This window comes from Aptenodytes patagonicus, chromosome 5 (assembly GCF_965638725.1).
Source record: "Aptenodytes patagonicus chromosome 5, bAptPat1.pri.cur, whole genome shotgun sequence".
NCBI classification, from domain to species: domain Eukaryota; kingdom Metazoa; phylum Chordata; class Aves; order Sphenisciformes; family Spheniscidae; genus Aptenodytes; species Aptenodytes patagonicus.
Window position 1 is genome coordinate 70,096,722 of NC_134953.1, and position 21,727 is coordinate 70,118,448.

The 21,727-nt window shown below is 38.0% G+C and overlaps 1 protein-coding gene across 1 annotated transcript in view; it reads left to right on the plus strand.

Annotated features, from left to right (window-relative positions):
• The window catches only part of ST6GALNAC3 (ST6 N-acetylgalactosaminide alpha-2,6-sialyltransferase 3), a 237,264-nt gene extending 217,888 nt beyond the window's left edge, over window positions 1–19,376 (plus strand). The window contains exons 4-5 of the mRNA XM_076340420.1: window positions 15,973–16,080; window positions 17,669–19,376. Coding sequence (XP_076196535.1) covers window positions 15,973–16,080; window positions 17,669–17,855 — 295 coding nt within the window. The 3' untranslated portion in view covers window positions 17,856–19,376. The remainder of the gene's footprint in view (window positions 1–15,972; window positions 16,081–17,668) is intronic.
• The last annotated feature ends 2,351 nt before the right edge of the window (window positions 19,377–21,727 follow it).

A 21,727-nucleotide genomic window follows, 5' to 3' on the forward strand; every position in this document is an offset into this window, starting at 1 on the left:
TATATGGAATAATTTCCATATGAATGGTTTAGGGTTGTGGGTTTTCTTGCTTTGCTTTTCTGAGATCTGCAGTTTATTTCTAACACTGGCTTCTTATCACAAACTTGCAGCCATACAACCTGATCTCATCAGATCAAACAAGTTAAATGTAGTCAGATCCGGTCAATACTTAGATGAGCGATTTCCAAGGTAATTCAAGAATGCATTAGGAAACTGCTCCATATCAATATTCCTCTCTTGCCAGCATTGAACAAGCATCTCCTCTGCTGTTGGGGATTTTACTTGATACATGGTTCTTCGTCCTCATCCTAAATTGTCCTTTATGATTGCCATGCTGTTAAACACCTTCCACATTCCCCCACAAGTGGCTGCATTTGTCAGTGTGTATGTAGTCTACCAAGAACCTTTTGGGATGAAAGGTACCACATAAGCGATGGTGCCAACTCAGGCCCTATATTTTATATTAGCTTTCTGCAGCCCTGATTTTAGTATATCCCAACAGAATGTTAATTTTGAGGCACCATTTAGGTCAGCCTTTGACTGGAGAGTACAGAGCACTGTTTCCTTGTCAAAAGTTCTTACGCAGAATCAGGAGAAGTGCTGGCATATACCTGTCAGAAGGGCAAAATAAACCAGCATTTCTATTATCATCTTCTGTGAGATAAACCAGAATGATCATGGCTATTTGTTATTCCTTTGTAAGCTGTGATTTAATTGGCTTATTGAACTTAACTGAGAGCTGGCCCTGGACATTGCATCTTGAGGTTTCCATTTGCTTTTACTCTAAGCCAGCTGACGTAACATTTCTTGATCCGACTGAACACGTAAGGAGAAATCTCACACTGTGTAGACTTCTGTTTCTTCTCAGTTTTGTGTAACAGCTACAGTTCTACCTCTCTTGCAGAAAATGTATGGGAAATCCATACCTGAGGACTGAATATTGTAATAGCTAAGAGCTATGATAAAGAATACCAACTCACTTGTAATCATCAAGCTATAAGATAGCATCAGCAGAAAATGAAACAAGAGGCTATCAAACCCATTGCCAGAGAAAAATATAGATTAAATACAAATAAACACAATATACAAATGAAAGATATGAGTAGGCTTGTATAATGAGAAAGAGGGAGCTCAACAAGCTGAGTAGCTTCTTTACTGTTTAGTGCCATACTCCAAAGACAAATATTACAGCTAATTTTTCAAAGAAGAAAAAGTCATGCTTTACTTCTGTATTTTTTCCTGAATAAATAGCAAAACCATGGAACAATTTCCTTAACTGAATGCACAGAACGAGACATGCAGAAAAAACCCACTGTTAGTGTGATCATAATCGTGATTAGGTAATCACAATTGATCTTCTTGCTCTAAGACAATCATCATCCACCATTTTGAAGGCAAACAGTGTGTGGCACAATTATACAGGAACTGTGTATATAATAAAGAAATCTCTGAGTCACAAAGCTAGAATCTAGATGTGTTCTTTCCACGGGTTTAGGGTGAGCCCCATATTAGGGGGCCTTATCTCCAAAAGGTACTTCTGCCTGTATACCAGACAATATACCAGTCTCGCAGAGAAATTCAACTCTGGCAGAAGTGGTTCCAGTGACTTCAGTGAAGTTCTGCCTGACCACACCAGAAGTGAATCATACTCACTGCTATTAATTTGGGGATTCAGTCTGTATACTGTGTTAAAATGGTGACGCATGTGCTCTGAGAACTTCCAGTGAACATATCTCTTTAGAGCAAATGGTAAAATGAAGTCAGGTGTCAATCATTCATAAATCTCTTGTATTTATATATAAAACTGGGTAGGAAACCTGATTGCGTATCAAAAGTATGTACACTTATAGAAGGAACAAAGGAATGAAATCTCTCTGTTGATGTTTTTTTCTTTCAGTTTGGAAAAAGAAATATTTTCATAAACATTCTGGATACTTTGTAATATGCACTTTTGCACTATTTCCTTCCTCTGGTGCTAAATGAAGATGCTCATTTCCAAAACATTTAAACTATAGACAAGTTTGCCTGTGACTTTTAAATTCGGATTTAAGTAAGGAAGTCCAGTTTACACAAGTTTGGAGAGGTTTTGTTAATACCAAGCGTACCTGAATATGCCTGTCTTTGTACCTTTGCAGGATTTCACATTGCCTAATATAACGTTCGTCATGGTTTTAATTTTTCCTCAGAATGGATCTCTCTTATATCTGCTATTTACCATCCTTGCCAGAGTCATTGAGCACAAGAAATTCAGTATCTACAAGATGCAGAAACTGCTTTCTTCCTCGCACTCATGTAATAGGTAATGGATGGTTTTAAGAAAGGATCTTTACTCTGTGCTTTACCTATTCATGTGTAGGATTTTGATTTCATTTGAAATGAAAGGCGTAAACCTCAGGTCTGAAAACTAATAGAATTTCTGCATTTACCTGCTGATCCATAGCCTTTAGGTTAGATTGTGTGTCAGCCAGCAGTCGGCTTGTTGAATGAAGCAATACTTTAAAACTAAAATGAAAAGGTTTCTGTTATATGTAGCCTGACACCAGATATGAAGGCAGATTTCTGGTGGCTTATTATTGGAAATATTTTCCAGTGTGTCTGATAAGCAAGACTGAACAAGCCGTAGGAAGTAGACCTAATCAGATAATGCTGACTTGAAGACTAGAAAAAAAAGAAGAAATGTGTTTTGCCTAAGTGCTATGCCTTCTCTTGTCAAGACTGAGGACAAAATGGCTAGTGTAGTGGCAAAAGGCACTGCAGCGATCAGGGAGTAAACCCGCTGGTTTGTGAGTGTGGCTGTTGCATCTAAGCTTATTTACTTGTTATATTCATTGTCTGTATTACGGAAGGTTTACATCTAAGTGCTTGAGTGAGTTGGAGCTCTGGGGATGGGGCATATAAAAAGGACTGGGAGAACATAAAACTGGATCAGCTATTCATTTTTCAGTAAGTCTAGGTATTTTTTTGGAACTTCAAAGGAATTTAAGATACAGCCTTGTGAGGAGGGTCCCCATGAAGGATCAAGCGCTGTATTCTGCTCAGACTCTCAGTCCATGTACATCCTTCATGGAAATACATTTGAACACTGGGGATATTCACAGGATGAGCAAATTCTCAGCATGATTTGAGGAGCATTCATGATGTTGCAGGATGGAGGACAAAGGAAGGTCTTGTAGAAATGCTTAGAATGAGTTCCCAAAGAACTGAAGCAGAAAGATTCCTTTGTTCTTTCCATGCCTAGATACGAAGTGGTAGTAACAACAGATTGATATTTAACACAAAAAGATAATTAACACAGCTTCATATTCTTTCATCTCTTCAGACTGCTTGTGGATAATAGATTATATCAAATGCAAACATAGTCAGTGCTGCATTAATATTGCATGATAAACGTGCATACTTTTATTTGTTGGCCTGGACACTTTTTTTTTTAAACTATTGTTGGAAGATCCTCTTACTTCTAAGTTTTTTTGAAAACAGCTCAGGTCTTGGCTTTGTACCTTAAATGTCTCTGCTCGGCGGAAAAGGAATTTAATTGCATAAAACCTACTCTGCACTGATTTTTCCAAACAACTACTGTAAGATTAAAGTTTTAAATGGATTGAGTGTCTCTATAAGTATATTCACATTCATACCTGTCTGGAGTAAACATGCCATCTGGGGCTTCTGCTTTGTTTTTCTTACTGTATATTTGGAATTCAAAATAAGGTTTATTTTGTGAGGAAAAATCAATAAATCATTTTGGTTGTCCCACACTTTGTATAACTAATTGTAATTAGTATAATGTCTTTGTTGGCAAGGGCTTATCAGGCAAATAGCATGAAGAGGCAAAGAAAAAGCCTCATAAAGAATGATGTTGTTTTGTAAAGCTAATTGTGACGCTATCTCTGGTATTGTGTGTGATTGAACTCTTAATTTTTAATCTGGTATTCCTTCCAGCAATGTAGCTACTAGTGTTACCTGAGGTTCTCTGTAATGTAACCATATAACAGATTTTGGGCAGTTTTAAATTTTACAATTTGGTGCCAAAAAGATGTAGTCTTGAGTCATCTACTTTGTAACAAGTGGGCTGTAGTTTCTGGTTGTAATGAATTAGCTTGTTTTAATGTTTCTTATGCAAATCTTATAGATAAGAATTCAGTTAACTGTGATGTCCTAAACTTTGATGCCTAGGGAGCAGCAACAGCCTCCTCTGATGCATGCTGTCAGGTGTGTGGCCTTCTAAAGAGCTGCTTGCCTGCATTGGCAACATATCCAAGTCTTAACTAGCTGATACTGGGAATCACCGAAAAGATGATGTCACTAAGAGCAATATAACATGTGGAGGAGAAATCAGAGCATTTATTTATAAAGCAAAGGACCACTGTCCAGCTTCATGAATGTGTTCTAATAACTTTGGTTCACTGGAAATATCAGATCCCTGAAGCTAACTGAATTCTTCACCATACTTGATAACTAGGCATTAGCTTACACTGACAGTGAGCTGGCTAGATGATTAGTCCGATAATACTCGAGTTTACTGTTCTCAAAAAGCTGGACTGTGAAAGACTTGGAAAATTAACTGATTTGCTACTTCAGTTGATAGCAGGGAAGCCATAAAAATTCTCTTTTAGAGCATTTCACTGCCATTCTAATAAGTATGGAGATTTTTCTCCCAGCTTCCATTCGTACGATTACCCTCCTGCGGTCTGTTCAATGAATATGGGAAGAAAATAGTCTGAAATTGTCCAGTGTTGAAGGAACTGTGCAGTGGGCTAGAAGGGAATCTACTCTGATCCATAGTTCCTCTTCCTATGAGCTTCTCTGCGTCAGTCTTCTGCTTTTCTAAATTGTTTGCTGTATCACTCTTTTTTCCAAAGGCTGCCATCTGAGAGAAAAAAATGCACCATTCTTTGTCTGTTCAATTGTATGAGGTTCAACAAGGCCAAGTGCCGGGTCCTGCACTTCAGCCACAACAACCCCATGCAGCGCTACAGGCTTGGGGAAGAGTGGCTGGAAAGCTGCCCGGCGGAAAAGGACCTGGGGGTGCTGGTCGGCAGCCGGCTGAACATGAGCCGGCAGTGTGCCCAGGCGGCCAAGAAGGCCAATGGCATCCTGGCCTGTATCAGAAATAGTGTGGCCAGCAGGAGTAGGGAAGTGATCGTGCCCCTGTACTCAGCCCTGGTGAGGCCACACCTCGAATACTGTGTTCAGTTTTGGGCCCCTCACTACAAGAAGGACGTTGAGGTGCTGGAGCGTGTCCAGAGAAGGGCGACGAGGCTGGTGAGGGGTCTGGAGAACAAGTCTTATGAGGAGCGGCTGAGGGAACTGGGGTTGTTTAGCCTGGAGAAAAGGAGGCCGAGGGGAGACCTCATCGCTCTCTACAACTACCTGAAAGGAGGTTGTAGCGAGGTGGGTGTCGGTCTCTTCTCCCAAGTAACAAGCGATAGGACGAGAGGAAATGGCCTCAAGTTGCGGCAGGGGAGGTTTAGATTGGATGTAACGAAAAATTTCTTTACTGAAAGAGTGGTTAAACATTGGAACAGGCTGCCCAGGGAAGTGGTTGAGTCCCCATCCCTGGAAGTATTTAAAAGACGCGTAGATGAGGCGCTTAGGGACATGGTTTAGTGGGTGGTGGTGTTGGGTCGACGGTTGGACTCGATGATCCTAGAGGTCTTTTCCAACCTCAATGATTCTATGATTCTATGATTCTGCCAAAAGTGTCTGTCTGCAACCAAGGTGCTGCCTTCAGTGTAAATCTTTGTGTCAGTGGCTGCAGGCATCTGGCCTTCAGAAGACCCTGCTGAATAAATGTAGTGGCTCTTGGTGAACAGAAGGGGGAAGACAGAAGGTAATCTTGCGTGTCCTGAGGATTTGGGACCCTGTGTTTCAAGTGGGGCTTTAATTAGACCTCAACCTCTTCTGTCCACAATGTACATCAGTGAGAGGTGCCCATCAGAAAGCCAGCTACTATGTAAACAGAGCAATGGAGAAGGTAGGGGAAGTTTCAGTAGCTCAGAAGCTAGGATTATTTGCTTCTTTCTAGACAGTTGGACAGAGGTGAGTTAATTAAGAAAGCAGTGAAAGACTAGAAACATTTAGGTGGAATATAGAGAGTAAGCAAGACCATAATATTGATACTAAACAGTAATATGATACCTATATATGTGTGTGTGTTTCATTAAATTGTATGTCAAAAAAACAAAAGGAAAGAGAAATATTTTGTTCTTTTTTTACTTTAAGGAAAAGTTAATCTGGAGAAAGTTACAGTAGTAAAAGGGAAGGCAACATCTGTGTTAATTAGCAGTTCATCTTCAAAGCTTGACTGATGGGTTACATTATGGCCTCTTGCATTTGAATTAAAATTCAGACCCACGCAAGTTCTATTTTTACCTCCTTTTTTCCACATCAGAATAATTTGTCTGGATTTAAGATTTCATTTTTGCTAAAAATATTGATGTTCCATAATCTAAAATGAACTTTTGGTTCGTGCAAATAGGCAGTGTAGAGAAGAGCACTGTGGCTCCGCATTCAATTTTAGAGAATGTGGCTTTATAACACAGTGCAGTATTGTAGGAAGTTTCTATGAACAGTACGAGAAGGCCTTGCATTTATTTTATTCCATTCTACCTGCTATACTTGGTGGGGAGACTTTCGCATGCATGTGAAATTACTACTTATATACATGCCTTAAATGTAAGGGAGGAAATCTCAGTATGCATCAGTTCCCTGTGAGAACTAGGGATAAGGATGAGTACGTTCTCCAAAGAACCTGTTTCTCTTGATTATTTGACAGTTAAGCTCTTTGGGTCAAGGACTGTCACATGTGGGTACACAGTGCCCTGCACAGCGAGGATTTGCAGTGCTGCTGTAATGTAAATAATCAGTGAGTAATTTAGCAACAAATTAGGAATTAATTTTAGAATACCTGGACACACTTTTATGAATACCACAGCTGGGGAGAGACAAGTTGTTGATAGAGGGATATGCATCAAAGGCAGCCTTACCTGTGGGGTTTGCGTTCTCTTTTTTCAGTGAATATTTTCCTTTCCGAAATGAAACTTCCCATTAACATTACGGCTGGCCCTCCATAAGCTTTTTTTGGAGGAGCTTCCATCCTGGTGAAAAGCAACGTTCTCAGATAAATGTGAAATGTAGGGAGAAAAATGTAACACTGCCTTCCCTTCCATGTTAACATCAAAGAGGTAGTGATTGAACTAACACAATGACTGCAGATTGTAGAAAATTTAAAAGGATATCAGCTGATGTACATCAGTGTGGTTTCTATCAGCTGAGTATCTGGTCCGATGTTCTCCCCACTCAAATGAACAGAGTTAGGGTACAGTCTCGTGTTAGCTGTTCTTTCATTTTCACCATAGCAATAAGACAAAATACCTTTATAAAAGCCTCTGCTTACATCCCAATGTCACAGACATACAATGTGCGCCTTTAGAAAGTTGTCTCATATGTTTTGCTTTAAACATAAAAAAAAGCCTGATAGAAAATGCTTTTATGAAAAATTTAAGCTGCTTTCACCCAAGGTTAGATGAACTCCCTTCAGCATCTTGTCTTGACAAGGTAAGAGCTAATCAAGAAATTTCTTCTGTATTCACCTACAATAGATTTCACTAAGATATGCAGCTAGGAGTAGTAAGTGCCCTTTAATACCAAAAGAAAAGGGTGGGAAAGCCTGCTTAATTAATTCTCTTCGGGGATCCTGGATTAACTGCAGCTCTGTTTAGTTTACATCCTCCCTGGAGAAAAATGTGCAGACCCAAGACAGCAAGTATTGATTTAAATGTAGATGCAGGAAAAAGTCACTGTTGTCTTTTTTTCTTCCACTTGGCACACTTTTGAGTTTTGATTAATTTTTGGTTACAAAGGATGAAAATCTAAATCCTTCTCTGCTCCCTTTCATGCTGTGGGAAAATGTTGAACCAGCACTTAGCAATCTGGATGCAGCTACTGGTGAAGAGAAGAGCACATGAAGCTGCCCTGCAGAGGCCCGTGGCACAAGTCATGAAACCTGTGTCAAGGTTTCAGCCATCACTCCCTTTGTCACAGCCATCAGGGATTGCAGTCAGTCTTTGACCTAGCATAGGCCAATGGAAAGCGGAGAACGGTGGGATAGGAGTACACCATGGTGCCACAACTAACTTGCAGGCTTGAGTACTGTCCAGGGAAAGCAGATTTGGCATTACCACCCATTTGCTTCAACCACTGCAAGCATAAGTAATTGTACTGTGGAGCAAGTGCTATGCTGGCATAGACCAGAAGAGTTGCATTTCCTGATAAGATCAGTCTTCGTAAGGGTGGAGTGAATTTTACTCGGGTGATTTTTGAAGAGAAAAATGTCTGTGTAAAGATGCCAAAAGCTTAGCCCTCAGATCTGCTTATGTGAATTTAGTTCCCCTTCGTTCCAAACATAATTGCATGGTTGTAATGGTCCACACTTCTGTGGATCCTCTTCTGATTTAAATATCCATTTGCTCATCAATGAAATCCAAGTGCAAATGGAGATGTGTGGTGCCATACACTTCTCTTTCTGCACAATACACCTCCAGTGGGTCAAGGTTATTGGTAATCATGCATAAACTGCTTGACTTCAGATCCCAGGTGGCAACTGCAACCAGGGCACTTACAAAAGGCATCTTTTATTAATAACTTGAGCGCATGCAATAGCATGGGCTGTGCCTCAGACCACAGTTTGTACTTAAGAAAGGGAAATAAAGAATTCTTGAATCAAGAGAAATCAAGATAATATGTATTTCTGGAAAAGGAGGATTAAAGAAGAGAGTGGGGGAGAAAAAAAGATTAGGACTGGGATTTACTGTTCTGTAAACAGCTTGCACCAAGAGCACAATTTGTATCTGAAGAGTCAGTGCGAGCTGCAGAAGCACAACAGCTGTAAGAAATTTAGTTAGCAATTCTTGTTCTCTACAGGGGATGCCATTCAACGTGAAAAGATTAGCACAGGTTTTCCTGCACGAGAATCACCTCAAAATAAAACATAAATATATATATATATATATATATATAGGCTGGAAGGCAGGGTTTACAATTATAATTCTTCAGTCTTGCTTCTTTTCTGTGTGCTTTGCAGCAAGCTGGACCTCTATGGTTACTCTTGATAAACAGGAATTCTCCTTTTCTTCTCTGAGCTCAGCAGCACAGGCATCTGAAGGAGCCCTCTCTGCCTGGATGAAATGACTTCCTTCTCTTGTTGCCTGAGTTCACGACTGAGCTGAGATGCATCAAAGTCAGGTCAAGGAATCAGAAATAAGGAAACTATAGAAGCCTGTGCAGCAGAAGTCAATTTCTTTAAGCTGCTTTTTTTTTTCCCCTTTGTTTCAGGTTTCCGTGCGTATATTGAATAGAGCAGAGAAAGAGAGGAAGAAATAAAAAAATATGTACATAACACAAAGATTGGAACTATATGCATAAATTACATACCCAAGCAGATGCTGCATGGATTTCAGTAATTGCAGTAACAGACTCTCCCTTATTTCTAATATTGGTTTTGCCTGTCTTGCTAAAAATTGTAAATAGTAAGTCAAATAGTTGTTGGGTTTTTTTAAAATTAGATGTTAAATACAAACCCATCATTTCTGTGTTCCCTTTTGTGATCATTCAGAAGTGTCCTTCCTGTCTTTTTTTCAAGGCCATTTTGACATAGGATTTATTAATCGTTACATCTCTTTTTAAATCAGATTGGAGGGGAGATTCTCATGGGCTAGTTTGTGACCTAGGAGTAGCCTTTGCTGCGGGTTTGTAGGAAATTCAGCTGAAATGGACTCTTGTCCTCTGTGTTCCATTGGTGCAGTATTAATATAGATAGAAAACCTATATTTCTGGAGATTAATTGGACAGTATGCCACCTGACTGCAGTTTATTTTCAGGATTCACAGTAAGGATGATCTAACAAGAGTTTGGGCTGGCAGGAGTGCATCACTTCTCCATTCCCAGGTACATCTTGCTGGGCACAGCCACTGTCTGAATCTGGAGTATGGTCTGTGCTGCTCATAATGCATTCCACTTGTTTAAGCTTTGCATAAAACCACACATGATGGATAATAAAACATCTGTCCATATATAAATGTTTCACTTTTCAGAATGACCTGAAGCACCGTGTGGGCTTTTGAATGTGTGAGACAGTCTGCTCACTGCTAGAGGGGCATGAGTGTTTATTATTAGATGTCCTGCATCATTATGGAATGCAAAGCAAGCACATGCGTGCACACACACACGTACAAAAGAATGAATAATTATGATAAACAACTGCCTAACAGGTATCTTTATAATGCAGAAATAGCAACCATTTTTACCAGGTGAAATCAATTCTCTGTGCTTTCATCTTCATTGCTCTTCTTGTGCTATTTTTTCTGCAGAAAGTTTATAATAAAATTAGTAGCAACAAAGCACCGAGTCTTACAGAAAACAGAATTAAATCTAGGCTAGTGCTAATACTCTTCAGCATTTAGAGTTTTACCCTTCTCCCGTACCAAATGTACTTCCTTTTTTCCTCTCAAGAAAACAGCTTTCTGGCATGAGAAGTATATGTGCTCCTCAAAGGAGAGGTGCTAGGAAAATGAGCCTTGCCATTCTCTCAGAGGCGGGGGCATTTTTCTGTCAGCTCATTCTAATCTGTCATTTACAAGTCTACTTTTGATATGAAGAGGAAGGCATAGACCAAACCTGTGAATTGGGGAATGTGGGTGTTTAATTTGGCAAAGAAGGAGAGTTGTTCAGCAGCTATATTCAGAGATGCTTCCTCAGAAAAAAAGAAATCTCAGTCAACGTAAGTACAATGGTAGCATTAATTTGGTTAGTATAGAATTAAGTAATGGATCACCAGTTTGTGCTGGTAGATAAATTTTCCATAGTTTTAGTTGTAAGGAAACATACCATTATTCAGCAATGCAAAAATCTACAGTACCCAGGGAGAAAAAGAGCTGGTTGTCTTTCACAAGGGAGTACAGAGGGGACATGTACCTTCTACCCTCGTTCCTGAGGGTCAGTCACAGATGAGGCTGACACAGGGCAAGTGGCAAAGCGCCAGCCAAAACCAGAGTATACTGACCCCCTCCCAGAAGATTAACGGTATCTTGATGCACTGCGGATACAAATAAGTACCAGATTCATGACTACATGAACATAGTCTAAGTTAATCTTGACACAATTCTTGAAAATATTTCTATTTATTTTGAATCATTTTTACAAATCTTTTAGCATGTTGAAAGGACATCTCATGTTATGAAGCCTCTACTCTGTGGATTACAGGTCTCTTTGTTTGTTTAGACCAATATCCTTATTTATACTTACTTATTAATCAAGGGGCCTGACAAGCTGCTGCAAATAAAACTGCTGCAGATTCAGTAGTTCGGTAGGAGGGTCATCTGAGGATTAGAGTCTATAAACAGTCTTTATGAAAAGATAATTTTTTTGTCAATTAATTGGCCTGGAGAATCTTGTCATTTCAATCTGTCATTGCTGAATTTTATTTTACTGCAATATTTTGAAATTAAGCAAAAAAGGAAAAGTGTCTAGTTAATGCTTTTGGAAAGCTCTCTGTTACTTAATAGCTTCTTGAAGTCCTAAATTTATTTGTTTTTCATCTTAATTAACATTCTTAATTGACCTTCTGCGCTCTCTAATTTCTTCCAGTAAAGAATTAAAAAATAGGCTTCTAAATCTTTTCTGCAATCAGATTGACATGAAATTGCTTGTCTACAGATCATCTCTGTCTTAACAAACTTTTTTTTTCATTTTTATTTTTTTACCACTGAAGTCCCCACTGGAAATTACAGTCTGTTGAACCATAGAGCTAGAATTGATTGTGCAGATAAAAAATCCTGGAACAATTGAACAAAGAAAAGAACTTCCTGGAATTCAATGGTAAAATCAGAATTCAAGCGACAACTAAACTTTTACCCAGTTTGAACTCACCTGCCCTTGATCATTAAGAAAATATTTGATGTTCCTCCATTTTCCCCTGATGAGAGAAGGAACTAGTTTTTCCTTCATTTAGCCTACATCAAAGCATGGTTATCGATGTCAAAGAAGATGAATTTCAGTTGCCAACATTTTTATGGGGCACTCTCTATTCCATCTTCTTTATATTAATTTCTTATGCTTTTTGTAGAACATTGGAAAGCTAAGGCTAAAGAACCCTGTCTAATTGCTTTTATTTTTAATTAATTTTTAATTAAAGCTTTATGTATCACACATTACAATTCCAGCAATCCTAAACATGGTTTTTACTGTTTCCTTCTAAAATACAGAAGGCAAGTCTCCTTTTTAAGGTGTTGCGAGAAACTATAGTCAGTTCTTTCTACTGGAGTTTATGGAAAGCATTACTAAAAATGCAAATTCTGTGTTTTGAGACTTGAAATTTGCAAATAACTATTAATCTTGGAGCTTACTTTTATATTCTGAGATTAAATAATGACATTTTAAGCACTTAAACCTTCACTAAGAGCAGGATAGGCAAGCATATACTTTGCTTCAAGCATCTTAATTAAGTTGATTCCACTGGTCTTTTCATGTGTTTAATGTTAAGCATATGCCTATGTACTTTTCTGAAATGCTGGATGGTATTTAGCAGAATGAATTACATCCCAATAACTAACATTTCTTTAAGAATCCTAATAATGTAGGAAGTATGCAAAATAAGCTTTCATTTTCAAGATAAACAGACAAAGTAACTTTTTGTGAGCATTGCCTTTTTATTGCTGCATCTAGCTGTAAATCATGTCTTGAAAGCAAAACCATCTTCTTTTTAAATGCATTTTTTGAAAAATAGTGCATTATTTTCTCCTGAGCTGTTGAAACAATTTCCTGCCTAGATCTGGTGCCCCATTAATTTTAGAGTATAAGAAAAAGTCACTGTGAGCCATAGGGAATAATTTTGGATTTGCTGCACATACATATTTCACAATAGATTTGCCTATAGCAGTTCTACAGATGATGTTTAACAAATTTTCTGTTTTCCCTGTTTTGGGATTAATGTCCTCCTTCCCTCAGATTTGTGCAGTAACATAGCCTTATGCTACACATAAATGGAGGATTCTTTTATTTTCAGTGTGTGAAATTTGAAATTTGAATGCAATTACAGTAACAAGAGGAACTCTTTCTAATGAGTGTCAAAAGCCCTGGCCAAAAAACGTGTAAAACTCTTCTGTAGAGAAAGAAATTGAGTGCACGGAGTTAACATAATAGCAAGGGCTGAGACATTGCTTTGCACTACAGTTTTATGGGATGATATTTTAAAAGGTATTCAGAGATTTATGACTTTTTAGGGATAGCTAAAATTTTCACATTTCTAATATTGCTTTCATTAGAATGTTGAAAGTATGTTTACAGTACCAGATTGAATTCTAAGGTGTTACCAAATCATCCAGAATCCCCACTGCTTAAGTATATTCCCTTGTATCCCTATGTATCTTCAGAGGAAAAAATGGGAGGAATGTAAGTGCTTTGTTTTAAAGTATATAATCTGTATTCTGCCACGTACTTCATCTCCCAGGGAAGGTATCTGGGAACTCTGCTGTTTTTATTTATCCTGCCAGTGTAGTATATAGATGAGAGGACTAAGGTCCAATGGTGTTAAAACAAGACATGAAATATTGATTAATTCTTTTTTAAAATTCCCTTTTCCTCCTGAGTATAGCAAATTTCAGATGCTACTGTCAATATAGTACTCTCCAATAAACCTCCATTATTGGAAGGGTCCTGATAGTGTTCTTATAAATGGTTATTATTATTCTAAATGGCTTTAAAAGCTCAAGGCTAGCGTTCTTCCGGTGCAAGAGCAGAAAGCGAGTTAGAGAAGCAATGCAGCTTTTTATCATGGCAGAATGTTACTCTGAAATAACTTGAATCAGATTGGGAATTCTCTTTGCTAGACAGTAGCAGAACATTCTGTTTGAAGAAATGAAGATCCTAACGGGACAGATAAACAGATGTACAGTTTCATGGCTATAAAGGTGTCAAGTAAAGAAGCACAATTATAGCTGGTGTCCACCTAATGAAACACAGGTATTTGACACCCTGCCTTTTGTTCCCACTTGTCATTCTTCAGTGCTAAGTTAACCCTTTATTTATTGTTTCCAGAATGGTCCTTTACAAAAGCAGCTAAACAGATACTTAAGAGTTTCCCCAAGGAAAAGGATGTTTCAGGAATGGTAGAGATAGAAGTTCACACCAGCTAACCCATGAAGGATGATAGACATGGGCAAGGAAAGGAAGATGTAGCCCAAGCTACTTTGAGTGTTCTTGAGTACAGTAAAACTCTCTGGAAGTTGAGGTAATTGTTTTTCACTAAAAAAAAAAAAATTTGTTTGAACTGGAGCATACTGGAGTTTCTTTAGGAATGTAAAGCTCTTGGAGCTTTTCTACTATCCATAATAACAGGTATTCATCAGAGAAGGAATTTGAATCTCAGTCCTGTATGTGTCAGTAAATGTCATTATAAAGGTTGTATAACTACTTTTTCACCCATCATCTTAATTAGTATTTAGTCAAACTTCAACAAGAAAGAGCAAGGAAGTAACACAGAATCTGAGCCAAAAGCCACTGATTGGCAGATTTACCTGGGAGGCAGGAGACCATAGTACGTTCTTGCTCTGAACCAGGAAGAAACACCTGAGGTTGGTTCTTCTGTCTCACAGGGAAGATGGGTTTTATAGGCTGCATAAGATGCTATATGATTTTTTTTTTTTCACATGAAAGCTTTATTCCTACCCCAGGATGAAAATGTTTTCAGAAGATTTTGTTGATGGGGATAACTGATTCGCACATAGGCCTACTTGGAAGTTCTTTTGCGGCAAAACTTAATTGTGTGCAAACCTTAGGCTACTTTAACTTATGATGGAGAACAGACTGCTCCCTGCTATACCCAAAAGCTAAGAGCTAAAAGATGTGGCACAAAGGTAAATTATCCCTTCCTCTCCCTCACACCCAACTCTCTCAGACTGAGCCAAAGTTGGGGCTCTATTAAGTTGGTTTTATGACTTTTGTGATATCTTTCTTTGGAAATTGGACAAGTTATTTGTAATTTTAAGGTAATTATTTTCATTGATTTCAGTCAAACTGAAAGCAATACATGCACAAAACTGGACTTCAGCCAGTTTTTAAGCAGTGAGGGCTAAGTGTGTTCTCATTACTTATGAGGTTTTAAAACAGTAAGTCTTGCTTGCCCAGGTTATATGGGTAGCCCTGTTGACTCCCAGTCCCCCATTAGTAACACTTGTGTGAGTAGAGTGAACAGGATCTGGCCTGCAGTTAACAATGCATACATTTGCTTGCATAGCAAATGTGTGAGCCAAATCCTTACACATGTCATTTGTTCACACTCATGGAGGTAATACTTTTGGACTGATTTAATGAAACTAGTTATTTGAGAAAAGGTTATCAATCTGGGCACTGTCCTTTTGTGTTTTTCTCTCTGCTATGTTATCTTAAAGAATGATAAGACAAAATTACCTAAAGGGATACGCACAGAATTTTGTTTTTCAAAGCCTTGTATTAGGTGGTTTTCTACCAAAATGTCCTTAAGTTTCATTACCGTGTGAATTTTCAAGCTGAAGATAGCCCACTGCAGATTAAGATTTTGCTTGTGGAAGAGGGTGGTGCATACTCACATGCACACAGCACAAACTCTGCCGGTAGTTTGCTTTTTCGTGAACTTCATCTCATTTAACACACTCTACTAATTGCTGTCTTTCGAATGTAAAAATAAATTATCTTCTGTCTTATGGGAGATGCATTGTTTGACTTCGGATATTTAACATGGTATTTTTTCTGTGGACAATAGCTTGAGGCCCCAAGCTGGCAAGAATGAGAGCATATCTATAAATAATTCAAAATAATTGTATGGTTTTGACAGATTGTCAAGTTGCTTAATGCCTTTTGTCCCAGGTAATAGATTATATTTCTTTGATAAAGTGCTGATAATTTCTCATTGCAATTTGTTTTGTGTATGTTGTATTTTTACAGAGTCCAGTCAGGTTCATATCTCAGTACGGGTTGGTTTACCTTAATTTTGGCTATGGATGCCTGCTATGGAATTCACGTCTATGGGATGATAAATGACACCTACTGCAAGTAAGATCACAGGAAATTATTTTCATGCATCTACAATTCTGATGTCTTGTCAAAATTTCACAATTGATTTTAATATCATAAATCCAAAAAATGGATCAGGCAGTCATTTCCCAGTGTTTTGCATTGATGTGACACTATTGTCAGCATATTTAGTCCTGATATGGCATTTGCTGTTGATAAAATAAAAACATTTACAAAATCTAACATCAGATGTCATAAGGAACTATTTTTAATCAAAGATCTTCTGCAGTTTCTGAATTAGCTGGAAACAAAGTATGTTCATACTCTTCTGACAAAAATGTACTTACTTCTACTGCTAAAACAAATCTATGGAGGAAATACGAATATATTAGTTCTCTGAATATCAAATACACCTGGAAGTGAAAGGAACTGATTAGCCCAGGATAGTTACCTGAAATTACATTTCACCACCATTGAGCAACCTACTTGAACTTTCTAGGTTATATATGGCTTGTTTTGAGTAGTAGGGGGTTTCTAATTAGATAATAAAACAAGTCCTGTGAGTTTTATCACAGTAAACTGACATAAATTCCAACCAACTACTGTTAGTGACCTTACGGTGACAATGTATTAATCCTATTGTCAGAAGTGTAACTCTAAACACAATTTTTAAAAGTCCAAGTTAAATGCTTTAATCTACAGTATATGGTAGCAAAATACAAAATGAAACTATTCCTCATTCAGAAAAGCAGGAAATGTCATAAACAATGATGATACTAGTACAAATCTATTCTTCTGTACCTAGGCTGGTTCAAGTCTTGCATGTAACCAGTCCAGTGGGTGCTCCTGAAGTCTTTGTGCAGACCCTCACTCCACATTCTGTGTTACTCCAGTGTGGGAATCATTCCTGGCAGACCCTAAAAAAAAAAAAAAAAAAAGGAATTTGAGTCACAGCTGTTTAATTAGGGTATCTTAACATTAGAGACTGACTTGTTAGAACTTGCAGATCTCACTGATTGAGTGAGTCATCCAGATGGAACGAACATATGTTGGTCTTTGTTTATGAAAACACAGTAGGCTCCCTGAGATAAGGGTGACAGGACTAAAGTTGTCCTCACAGAGTTCAGGGCGTTGCATAGCCCTGACATAAAACCAGTAAACAGCATGACAGCAATTCAGTCTGTGGCAGCAGAGAAGGATGGGTTTCCTTAAAGCTGCAATTCTTACTGCATTACCTACTTATAATGTATATTATTCTTATAACTGCCTTATTCAGACAGTTCAAGAACCAGTTTCAAGAGCTGGGACTACCCAATGAGAAGACTTTGCTTAGGGATGGAGCCTTATGGACTGAGTTCTCCCAGGTTAAACAAAATGTGCAGTATCCATAAGAGCCAGCCCATCAGCTTCTTAGTGAATGATAAGATCAGTGTATTTTGAGAGATACACGTAGCTTCATTTTCTGTAGGAAAATTCATACAAATCATGCTGTAATGAAAGCCCTTATACAATTTAGCAAAGGAGCTCAGGTGCTGACACATGGAAAGGATTTCAGTGAATCCAGGTGCAGTATATATTCATGTTTTTCTTGGAAATAATACCTAAGTGTATCTTTTTTTTCCCCTAGGTCAGAAGGCTTTCGTAAAGTTCCCTACCACTATTACGAGCCAGGAAGAGATGAGTGTGAGGAATACTTTCTGCATGAAAACGCTCCATATGGAGGCCATAGGTTTATCACGGAAAAGAACGTATTTGCTAAATGGGCCAAGAAGCACACAATAATATTTACACACCCCAACTGGACAGTGTCTTGATACTGGTTTTCTTAACTCTCCCTTAACAGCATATTACAAAAATGTCTCAGTTTACAATAATTTTGCTTACATCTGGCTGGCCTTTCTCAGCTTAGGTAACGCTAAACTAAAAACTAAAAGACAAAGAGGGTGATGGTTCAGCTGTTAAGCAAAATTAATCAATCTGTGGAAGGCAGACACATTGTTTGTTATTTCTTAGGGTTTTACTCCACACAATGCACTTTATACTTTAACTGGATTTTACTTCAAGGCAGCAGTAGTTAAAGACAGGTGAGATTTCCTGTATATACAGGTGCACACAGAGAACATGGCGGTCCTTTAAAACTTGTCCATCACCTTAGTTAATTAAAACTAGTATTTGTAGCTCATTTGTAGTACTGCAGCACTAGTTCCATTTGTGGTATTAGTAAAAATTTTCCACAAAAGAAATATGAGGAAAAATACAAACCTCCAAGGTCTATGAGTGAGTAAATTTTAAAAAACACCTGAATACATTGATACATGTGAGCACTTGCATATATGGTAAAATTAGAGATGAGCTAAACATGGTTCTTGAACTGTACACAACTCTCGCATGAGAAGATATTATTTACTCAAAGCTCCTGATTAATTCATAACTTCTGAAACGCAGCTTCCTTCCACCCTGGTCAGGCTGCACCATCTTAGATGGTGTGTTTTGTACTTTTTGAGGCTGTTGTCCCACAGTTTAGCTCCAGCAGCGTGGCACTTAGCAAAGACTGTGTTTTGCAGCCCATGCTGAACCTTTGGCTGTTGTAGCAAGCCTGCTGTCAGTACCCAAGCTGCTTAGTGTAAAGTTGTCTCATTAACATCTCCATTTACTCCAGTTGTGCTTTTGAGTTGCTCCAACACCCAAACACTAGTATTTTGACAGTATTTCCCATGCAGCCATCATAATTTATTTTAAATATCCAGTTTCTCCATCTTTAAAAACGGGGATAGTAGCTATCTACCTTACATGGGAGTTGTGAGGATTAATTTAAGTCCATAAAGCACTTTCCTGATGAAGAATGCTACAAAGCATTTATTCTTAACACAAAAACAATGGTACCTGTCATTTATTCTTGTCTGTTGGGTATTTGAAGAAAGTGACAGCATGTCTGGATCTGATGGCGAATTGTTCTGTGCATCCGCTTTCCTACTGAGGATAATTTGTAATACTGAGTTCTCTCAGCTTGCATTGCTTCAGATGGAGTTGAAAGAAGTCACCACCTCGCAGTATTATCTGCACATCAAGAGGCAGTTCAAGAACTTTAAAATATACTCATCTCTAGTTGAAATATGTATTTCCAAGCTCACTCATATGGAAATTTCTAACTGCAGCAGACTCATTTGTAATATGACCATAATTCAACGATACATGTGAGTTTTATTTAAACTGTATTTAAATTAATGCTTTAAGTTTAGAATGTGTCCTACAAATATTGTAACATCTGGAATGTCAGATTCAACACTGTAATAGCCAATACTGTGAACACTTGAAAGAATTATGTGTGGAACATGACACACGGTTTACTCACACTACTTAAACATTAACCAACAGGAAACTTTGTATGCTTTTGTAAATCATGAAAAGGGGAAAGTAAAAAGCTATTTTTACATGTAAGTATTTGTATACTGACTATTTGCTATTGTATATTTGTATATATAAATCTATATTTTATATGTTCATAGCATATATATTCTCTCATCAGCAGCTGCAACTCTTAGGATGGGGAGGAAATCTCTTCACCAGTGTTTCTCCTCCTGATCATTGTTTTCTTGTTCCTGTTGGTAGGTGATGCCAGGGTATCATCTCTCTTGCCCCTTCTATTTTCTACTGTAAATGCAGCTTTCTGATTTTATTTTTAATATAGCTCAGCTTCCACTGCTTTCTTAGTGCTGTAAGTGTTCTTGCTGGTTGTCAGACAAAGGCTGGGGCCATGTTTATGATCCTGGATAAACATCTCTATTCAAATACAGGCTCTGTCTCAGACTTCCTGCATGACTTGATATCTCACCTTCCTGTTCGGAAAAGGAGAACAATAATATTTTCCTACTCCCTGTCTTGACTGACATTCTTGTAGGCTCTTGAGATAGATATTCTCATTTGCAATGTATTTGTATAATGCCTTGCAGAAGAGGTGCCCAAAGTATCTGAAGGCTACAGGCAATGCTATAATATACAGATAATTTAAAGTGGCTGCTTCTTGTCCCTGGAGTTTAAAATCAATTGTAGGCTAATATAGCATGGGATGAAATCAAGAGGGGGAAGGGTCATGGATGGATGAAGAGTTGTAGTAGCAAAAGACAGTGAGCTAGATTTATCGCCATATGCATATGCATCTTTTCAGTTCAGATGGATGGCTGGATAGATGGAAAGCTAATAAAAAAATTGTAATGCAGGATTTGTGCAGGACACGCAGAACTAGGGAGAATGTTCCACACATATTGTACAGGGCAGGCTGGGAAAACCTATAGCTCCCTTGTGGGAAGAGGAGCTGAAAAGGAGAACATCAGTCAAATTGAACTTGTATTTAGAAGGTCTTTGGGTTAATAGAAAGTTACTATGAAAGTGCTGCACATGGAAGTGCAGTTGGGCTGGACAGACTTACATGAGAAGTGTCCTCATGAAGCATAATCTTTCTCCCCAAGAAGCACAGCATAAGGATTCTGCCTGAGTTGTGTTCATGCAAGGCAGTTTTTAAGCCTGAGAAAGTTTTTAAGATAATTAAGACTTACCAAATCACCATAAATCTGTTGTAAAATATGTGCTTCATACTGAAGCTCCTTGTAGAGTGCTTGCATGCCGTATGAAACAATATCTCATGCAAAGGCTAGCTAAGAAAAATACAGCTCTAAGAACAGCTAAATGTACAGCAAAATTGAGAACATCATTAGAGTGCAGTTGTCACAGAGCAAAGTAAAAGTGTTGCTCTCTGCTTGGATCTGCAGTAAGAGCAGATCCACTTTTAGAAACATTGCAGCAGGCTTCATTCACACTAGAGTAAATGAACATCAGTTCCCTTATTTAAATGAGCCTGTCTTTAGCATAAACTAAGCACATATTTGCATGATTTTTATTATATGAGTAAGGAGCTGTGACCGCTGTGTTAAAGATGATTCTACAAAGAAATGACTTTGTCAAAATCTGTTAAAAATCAGCACTGTGGTACTGAAGAATCTCAGTACTTGGCTGTGTAGTAAGAGACCTTGATGATTCACCTTCTGAGAGCAGTTAAGACATCAGCTGAGAATCATTTATTAATTCTCTAAAAAAAAGAATAAACTACAGTTTACCTGAATGTAATCAGATCCTAATTGCTTATTCATTCAAGCAGTCCTATTTTAATCAACTACTCATGTGTATAAAACAAGCAGGGAGTTTACCTGAGGTTTTCAAAATAGATCTTCACATTGCTGCTAATAGAGGAATACTCAGAAATAATTTGGCGCTTTTTTTTTTTTGCCGTCAGCTAAGTAGTCACCAAATGTTTTCTTTTATAATTTAGTTATTTTTTTAAAATACACTTTTTGAAGGGGGGGGGGGAGGCATTTATTGTTTGGCTTGCTGTAGGATTGGTTTTAATAACCGTTTAAATTTTAATACACTTTATGTTTTATGTTGTATTACCTTCTGATTTAATTTTTTTTCAAGGAAAAAAAGGTTTTAAATAGGAGCAGAAATTTTCCTAAGAAAAAAAATATTTTTGACTGGCTAATTACTAATTCACAGGTAATTGACTGAATAATATAAAAAACTAGGTTTTGTTTTTCCAAACAGATACAGCAGACGTGATCCCAACCTTCTCATCCCCACTAGATGTCCAGATCACATCCCCCTGCTTATACCAAGGCCTCTTCACAGAAAGAAA